Source organism: Salvia miltiorrhiza, unplaced genomic scaffold, assembly GCF_028751815.1.
Source record: "Salvia miltiorrhiza cultivar Shanhuang (shh) unplaced genomic scaffold, IMPLAD_Smil_shh fragScaff_scaffold_107_1, whole genome shotgun sequence".
Lineage (NCBI taxonomy): Eukaryota > Viridiplantae > Streptophyta > Magnoliopsida > Lamiales > Lamiaceae > Salvia > Salvia miltiorrhiza.
In genome coordinates, this window is record NW_026651399.1 from 443,349 (window position 1) to 452,177 (window position 8,829).

Below are 8,829 nucleotides of genomic sequence, written 5' to 3' on the forward strand. Positions count from 1 at the left end.
CCCCCCCACCCCACCCCCCAAATTTTTTTTTTTGAAAATCAGTTTAAAAAAAAAATTGGAGGGGGGTGGGGGGGTGGGGGTGGGGGTGGGCCAGCAATCAGAAAATCAGTGTTTGAAAAAAAAATTTGGGGGTGGGGGGGTGGGGGTGGGGTGGCGAAACTACCAGATTTATTAAAATGAAATGCATTTTTTGTATAATTTAATGCATTTTTGTAGTGACCCGCTCTTTTATGTTATCTAAATATGGTATCGCGATAATTAATATCGCATCTTTCAGTAAATAGAACCCAGTTGCCAGTTATATATGAATCCAGTTTATAATCCTGATTTTTTATTTATCAGAGATGGAGTATTATTTTAGTCGTATGCTTTTGTATGCATGAGAAAAACGCGACGAGAATTATTGAGCTATTCAATAATTATTATTTTCCAAGTTATAACTGACTTAGCGAAGTCAAGTTATTTTTTTAATCGAGAAACAGAAGCAGTTATATTTTATTAGTGCTACTAGAAGTCGAGGATTTATTCCGACTGTAAAGAAGATTAAATCTACGGATTTAATTTAAGTTATATTACAGTTTATCAAGTTAGCAGGCAAGGGAAAAGATATCAAACAGATACAGAAACGCGATGATTGAAAATCGAAGCCAGTATTTTATTTACAGTTCACAGATTACAGTTTAGTTCCCAGCTTGGGAAAAATTCGACTAGAATATCACAAAGGCTGGAATTACATGGCCCACTTATTGCCACTAGCTCAAGTTGAGCACACAAGTCAATAAAGTTAGTAAGAAAGAAAAGAGAAAGAAAATAGAAAGAAAAGTCAAAAAGGGGAGGGAAATGTGTGCTGCAGTGAGAACAAACTCTGCACTCCCTCTTCCCCTGCAGAAGAAGCCGCCCACCAACTCTGCACCCCATCTCTTCAAGCTGCCTCCAATGGCTGCAATGTTCCCTCATGTCACAACCTCCAGCCACCCTATTCCTGCACATCCTGCTAGCATACTCAAGTATGCAGCAACAGAGTCTTCTACTAAGCATAAATCCCAACCAGCCAATGCAAACTTTTACTCTCACTCCATTTCACCAAAAATTATCAAAGAGCAGCCTCGAGTTCTGCCAAAGCATCGAGGTAAGGCTTGGCCTCAATGCTCATTCTCCTTTGATTAAGTTCACCTGCAATAACACAATAACCATCGTTCATTACAGTTATTCTCCAATTAAAACCAATCTGCTATAGCAAACAGTGTTGGATTTGTATACTGAAAGCAAGAACGTTTTATGCTTGTATACAATGTTTCCTAAGTTCACTATCTAATCTCCTATCTGATTGTGTTCATGATTGCATATGTATGTTCTTTATCTCTATATAAGTAGATTATATGGTGTGTTGTAGATCACAGAAGACCATATAATTGGAATAACCTTAAGAGATATAATATAATCACAGCCGAAATAACTCTAGGACAAGTTATTGGTTTAGGCTGCGGTATAGATGGAAGTAGTTTGTCTTGACTACTTATCTATACTGGTACATCATACGTATTGATAGGACCACAGTGAGATATATTCTTCTATCTGACTTAAGTGAAGAATTAGAGATCTCGGTGACTTATAAGAACTTAATACTAATAAGATGTCAGATATATATGTTGATTCGTTTATCACTTTGACTTACTATGAGCAAGAGTTATATAGTAACTTGAGTACTCTGTATCTTGGGTGATAGCGGTTAATATATGATATCTGATTATCTGTATTAGTACTCGTATCCGATATAGGATAATGACATCCCCTTAAGGAGCTCAATAATGTTGATTGCGCTAAACCCTGCAGGTTGATTAAGTTCAGGCGCAATAATAAGGTTTGAGTGGTACTGCTTAAGGATTACAAAAGAGATTAATTAATTAAGGCTGTCAGAGCTATAATTAATTAATGGATGTCGTAGATTTTAAATACGAGGATTTAATAAGTCTAAATACAAGCCCCGACTCATCACCGTCAATAAAGGGGTAAGTCAATATTGGTTCTCTAGTGGAATGAACTAATATTTATAAATTAATTATGGTCTGGGCTGACCATAGATAATTAATTTATTTGAGGCCCATCTTTATTCCTTGTATTTGGTCCCTGGACTGGCCCAAAGTCTCCTAGCCCTAGAAGAAGAGAAAAATGCCTCCTACACTAATTCTGTGCCTACACGTATTTATTTTATTATAAATACAGCTGTCAGCTCTCAGGAAAACACACTGATAAAATATTAGGGTTTCGGAGAGCTGTGGGGCGCAGGGAAACGTGTGGAGCTTTATTTCTCTCTTGGGACTTTCATAGAACGTTGTCCATCCAACGGTGAAAGCTGAGCGGGATATAGTTCAGAAGATCAGAGTTGGAGTCAGAAGATCAAAGCTGGAGTCAGATTTTCCGCAGGAAATCAAGTTCTGGCAGTTTCGGTAAAACGGCCATAACTTCCTCCACAGAACTCCGATTCAAGCGAAACAAGAGGCCACGGAAAGCTCTCTCGAAGACGAAGAAGTCGTATTGCTGGGCAGAATACGATTTGTGGACGTTTGAGGCTTCAAACAAAGGCTTGAAGCTGACTGATCTGTTCAGCGACGAGTTTGACGAATTCTTATGAATTCTTCAGGTATTTCTGAACTCCAACGTGCAGTACTTAAATACATAGGAGCATGTTAGGATTAATCGTTGTATGATAAATTAATAATAATCCAAGAAACGATCTTCGGGTAAATCGAGTATTAATTCAGTTTAATATTCCTTCAAACAGTACAGCAACTAAGCCAAGCAACTTCAAGGTGAGTTTTATATCTTTTAACTCTACCATTTCTGCCAAAGTTTCCTTCATTCGTGTAAGCAATGGCACCTTCAATTCATTTCAGTTATTGTACAATACGTTCAACCTCCAACAGCAAGCAATCAGTTCAAACATTTGAGGTAATTCACAATCTCAAATATCCATTCCAGTACGCATTCATACCAAGCATGATCATGAGTAGTTTCACGAGAATAGACGAGGAATAAACATCTTCAACTTAGTAAACACCCAACTATGCGATCATGAGCAAGTGACAGTTTACATGTATGAATAAACGAGCATAATTTGAGTTTATGCAAAACAAGAATATTGCACCTTGCCTTGTCTGATTATGAATCGATTGAATAGAATTGAGTGAGAAAAAGACTTAGCTTTAAAAAGGAGCGGGCTGTCGCCCCTCTCTGTTTTGAGAAGACGGCGTGACGACGGAGCTTCCGTTGGCGTCGGAACTAGGGCGCAGGGGCAGCTAACGCCGATCAGATCATGGCCGAGAGATGAGAGCGGCCAGCGCCGGCTGAATCGCCAGATTCCAGACGAGGACGATCAGCTCGAAGCAGCGCCACTCCCAGACGACAGCAGCCCGGCGGATTTCAGACGAGGATGCGGCCGCAGCAGCGACCTGGGTTTGACGATTAGGGCTCTGCGATGAAGAGAAAGGGGCGGCGCTGGGTTAGACGCGTGGAAGGCTGACGCCGGTGATAGCAGACGACGGCTGGACGGCCGGAGAAGGTGAAGCCCATCAGAGTTTTGAGGGTGCCGAGCGTAAGCTTTGAAGAAGAGGGACGAGCGGCTCCTTGAGTTGGGATTAGAGAGAGAGACCGAAAGCTTGAGAAGAGAGAGAGGATGGGCTGACTTTTTAGTTTGGGCTTGATTTTATTTTAATTGTTTGGGCTTTTCCTTATGTTAAATTCGAACTGGGCCTTCTTTTTATGTGGGCTACACATTTTAAGTGTTTTGGGCTTGATTTATTTAAGGAGTTGGGCTGATGCTTATTTTATGATGGGCTATTATTCTAATCCCATTTTTATTTCGTTGGGTAAGTTTAATTCATCATTTGGGCCGATTAAATTGCCTATTGGGCTAAGATTTATTCTTTCCAGCCCACATTAATTTCTATTATCACTTGGGCTGAAGCTACTTCTTAGTTAAGCCTTGCAGTAATTATTTTGATGGAGCCCAATTATTTATCAGTGGATGAGCCGATTCTTATTCAGTAAATGAGCCGCCCAGTTTATTAATTATTGTTTTGGACTTCAGATTTAAAGCGAGCTATCATTGTTTATTTCATTAAAGCCACTGGTTTACTTAATTAATTAGCTACTCTCTTTTGAGCCGATTAATTATTTGAGGTTACATTAGTAATTATGTTTCTATCGAAAAGCCCGATAATTTCTACAAGGTCACACCTTGATTAAAGCCGAGTTAGTCCTTTATTTTCGATCGAGTACAAAGGCGAGGTTTATTTTACTTTTAGAATATTACGATGAGGAAGGAAGAAGCACAACTTTATTCAACCGCGTTAGACGGGAGTTAGTTAAATCTTTTAACGAGGATTAATAGTAGAATTCCCGATTATCGCTCAGAAGTTTAGTTCATGCATACAAGATTCATGCATAGTTACATTACGCTTTCTCATTAATTGAGAATTTTCTTCGAAGCAATGTCTTATTTTATATTCTCGTGATTAAGGTCAAGCGCGAGAGTAAGAACTACTCAAGGAATCATAGTACCTTAGCAAAACCGTGCTATCAGGTGGGAAATTTCTTACGCGTAAATAAAATGCTATTGAAAGATTATGCTAGTGTTATGCTTTATTATGCTTGAATGAGTTAAGGTTCATTATGCTTTACGCTAAATGATTACGCTATGTTATTGATGCTATTTATGCCTTATGTGATTTATGAATGCTTTACGCTAATAAGTTTATGCCTGTAATTGATGCTTGCGTCTGTTGGGGGAGGCCTCCCTCAACAGTACGATGCCGTGTCCGCTGAGGAGGGCCTTCCTCACGGCGCGATGCCCGTGTCCGCTGAGGGAGGCCTCCCTCGCGGCACGATGCCAGTATGCCAATGTTTCAGCGTCCGTTGGGGGAAACCACCCTCGACGGTATGATGTTAGCGTCTATTGGGGGAGGCCTCCCTCAATAGTACGATGCCGTGACCGCTGAGGGAGGCCCCCCTCACGGCGCGATGCCCGTGTACGTTGGGGAAGGCCTTCTCCACGACACGATGCTTGTTTATGATTGTTAATGATCAAGAATGCGCTCATGCTGTTTATGAATTTGGAAATGTTTAATGAGCAAAGGATTTGAAAGAAATTTATGCCTCTTATGCGATGTTATGTTATGCTTTAGTTTTGGCAACTGCCCACTAAGTACTCTTGTACTTAGCCATTCGTGTGTTTATGTTTGTGCAGGTTGAGCTGTGATGGGAGATGAAGTGTTGTTGAGTGGAGCTTTTGTCGAACTTAAAGTAGGCTCAGAAAGGATACATGTCTTCATACGTGTATCTCAGTTATGCTTTCCGCTGTAAACACTGATTATTTCAGTGACGCCTTCCGCTGCAAACGCTGATTATGTTTTAGTCAAGCCTCTAGCTATGCCTTTTCCTTTCAAGGAATATGTCATGCTCATTCAAGTTCTTCGGGTACCTTTGTATTATGCGCCCTTTTAACCCCGCTTCTTAATCTCTCTTCCCTGGTCATGGTTTCCCGGCTTAATTATCATTAATTAAGGTCGGTCGTGACAATTTTTATGTGAAAACTTTATGCATTTTTGTTTGATTTTATATGCATGTGAAACATGCCTATTTTTCGGGGGTGGTAATGGGGAGGGTTGAGGGGTGGTGTGGGCTGGATTGGGGGGTGGTATGGGGTGGGGTGGTGAAAATACCAAAACTAGAAAAATTAAATGCATTTTTCTGTTCAAAGTTATGCATTTCATGTGAAAACTTTATGCATCTTTGTGTGAAACTATATGCATCTAAAATATATCTATTTTGAGAAAATCTAAAAAAATATATATATTTTTTTTAATTATTAAATCCGAAAATTACATTCCAATTTTACCCCTCCAGATTTTACCTTGGAATGCTTGGAAGCTCTTTGCCACGTGTCACCATCTTGATGCGCCACATGTCATAAATGGGTGGTCAAGATTTGGATCTAGGGATCTATTATAAGCATTGGGATCTATATGATCTCATTCCTATATATATAAATTTTTTATAATGTACGAATTTTATCCAACATTGTTACGAATTGTGAAAAATAAATTTTTGCTACCTTTGGGATTCGAACCCAGGACCACGAATTCATCCAAAAGGGTTACGAATCAACCGTGCATCTTGATGATCTAAGGACTGAAAATTATTTAGATTTTATATTTTAAGAAGTGTTTTTATTTTATACCTCCCCTATATATATATATATATATATATATATATATATAGGGAGAGGTTCAAATAAGAACCACTAAATAAAATTAGAACAGAGAACCATTTTAAACCATTCGATCATCAAGATCTACGGTGGATGCATCATCTTGGTGGATGAATGCAGATCCTGGGTTCGAATCCTGAAGGGAGCAAAAAATTTATTATTTTCGGATGCATTAAATTTAATAGCGAATGCATTAATTTATATAGTAGATGCATTGATTTTAATGGTTCTTATGTTCTCACGATAAGTGTGGTTCTCACTATAACCGCACCCTCTATATATATATATATAACATCAAAATCATTCATTGATGTTCTACAAAATTCACCGCACTTAGCAAAATTACATTTGAAATAATGAAAATTTGAGAACTGAAAATAAATAAAACACCCTAATAAATTGTTAGGGCCGTTGAGAAAAATACTTTTTGCTGCTGTCAACTCCTTTTATTTTTTATGGATTCAACTTTTGTGAACTCCGGCCTTTTACTTTTTATGGATTCAATTTTCTCAGCGCAGAAGGCTCAAGTTTCTTAGACACACTCAATCAACTTATAACCGAATTTTTCTGGTACTTTTTTTTTTGTTGCAACCGGTAGGGCATATCTTATGATATAAATAATGGAATATAATAAGATTGTCAATTGCTTTGAATCAATGTTAATTAGCAAAAACATACTATACTCGGTTGGTGATATGAATTATAGATATCTTGGTGTCTGTCTCTATCAGTGGTGAATTCCATTTGTAATTGTTGTCTGGATACGTAGAGATTTAAAGATTATTGCCTTTGTATTGAATATGATTGTGTAATCTTCTGATGTGCAAATAATTTGCTCATTTCTCTGTTTACCTAATTTTAAAAGAAACTCCACTTTCTAATGAAACAAATGATCATTTCAATTTTCATCGTATTATATTTTTCGTGTATTCGTTTGTTAAAAATGCATGTATTTGGCTTAGGGTCTAGTTGTTCAAAATTGCATCAAATGGATAATTGCTGAAGAGACTAAAGACTTGCATGATGAATTACAACACTCGTAGAATTGGTATTGAATGAATCACCATCTCTGTTTCGTTTCTGCAACACTCGGTGTTTGTTACATTAGGCTTGATTAAGAAGTATATATATTCATGTATGAGCTTCAGTTTTTTTTGGTCTTGGATGGAAATGGTGATGGTGATTAACTAAACCCGTGTTATTTGTATCGGAGTTACTATTTGCTTGTCGGCACTACTCGTTCGAATGCTTCTACTAGCAATGCCACTTTTCTCTGCCTAGCTGTGACTGCTTGTCTGAGTGCGAAATCTACCATCCATTCCTCGGCATTTTTCCTTGCATCGACTTCTTGATGCCTCAGGTTAACCTTTTCTGCTCTTGGCTCAGCTGGACTCAAGTGTTTCGAACTTTTCTCTTCAGTCTTGTTTCTGGAATTCAATTCAATGGAATCCGGCTCAGAAGAATCTCCGTGGTAAGGCTCGTTTGTTAAATCCTTAGTGCTCGCTCCATTGATGCTCTCTGCTTGATCCTGCAGGTTTTTAATATTGTTGGTTTCGTATTCATCAGATAACGAATTGGTTTGAACAAAAGAAGTTTGATTTGATACCTTATCATGTTTGATGTCTTTTAAATTATATTGCTCTCCATCCATAGCATTGCAAAACATTGTTGTATGGCTATCTATGCTGGGTGTCTGGTTGCCTTGAGATGAGGAATCATTCTTAACTGCAGGAACCAAAACAACGGGTGCTGAGGTTTTCTCACTGCTCAAACACTGGTGCAAATCGACAGAATCCCATTTGTCACTGGTAAGCCGTGAGTGTGTGCTGAAACCCTCTTCATCAAAGGACTTTTGTGACCCAGAAATTTTATCGAAGAAACGAGTTTGATCAGTATTTGAAGAGGGTGGTTCCTTTCTGCCTCCAGTAGGCCTCGCCTTTGGCAGCTTAACTTTGAGCGCTCGCCTCCTTTCTGATACAAAGCACTTAAAAGGGGGAACATGATGGCCATTGAAAGAACAATAACTGTATAGGCAAATCTTCAAAGTCGAGGAACATGTTCCTCGCGCAACTTGTAAACTTCCACTCGAGGTTGTCGAGTCTTTCCTATGCAAACTTGAATGGTCAGGACTTGATCGAGGGCTCTGCCTCTTTGTACTAATTTGTGATCCTTCTCGTCTTGCATCAGCGCTGGTGGTCGACTTCATGTAGTTTGGGAGGTTTCCCGGCTGCCTTGTGAAGCTTGGCGGATGGCGGCCACCAAGTTGGGGGCTCGTCTTTGGTCCCGATTTCTTCTTCATCTTCTTTTTACTCTCCATCAAGTCTGCGGAGAGCGTCTATGTATCAACATGATCACCTCAGATTCTTAGAGGAAAACCTGCCGCACAAGCATGGGAAGGAAGAGTTGATGTTGGTTTTCTTTTCATGCAATGGAAGGAAACTAGTATCCTTTCGGTTACCCTCAAAGAAAGCTTTCATTTGATGAATATTAGAAAACTTGCTCTTTTCCATTCTTCAAATTGAGATTCCAAGTTTTGTTGTTTCTTGTTGCCTAGGAATTTC

The 8,829-nt window shown here is 39.0% G+C and overlaps 1 protein-coding gene across 1 annotated transcript; it reads right to left on the reverse strand.

Annotated features, from left to right (window-relative positions):
• Positions 1–7,313: 7,313 nt before the first annotated feature.
• Positions 7,314–8,585, reverse strand: LOC131002330 (uncharacterized). The gene is made up of 2 exons (XM_057928821.1): positions 7,875–8,585; positions 7,314–7,796 (listed from the first exon to the last, which is right to left on the reverse strand). Exons 1-2 carry the CDS (start codon positions 8,583–8,585, stop codon positions 7,485–7,487), a joined length of 1,023 nt encoding a protein of 340 aa, XP_057784804.1. The 3' UTR covers positions 7,314–7,484.
• Between the last annotated feature and the right edge of the window lie 244 nt (positions 8,586–8,829).

What these genes read in the sequence shown, in the direction of transcription:
- LOC131002330 (XM_057928821.1), bottom strand. Translation starts at nt 8,585, where the DNA reads ATGGAGAGTAAAAAGAAGATGAAGAAGAAATCGGGACCAAAGACGAGC. An exon ending in AAGACATCAAACATGATAAG is followed by an intron (nt 7,797 to 7,874) that starts GTATCAAATCAA and finishes AAAAACCTGCAG; the next exon opens with GATCAAGCAGAGAGCATCAA.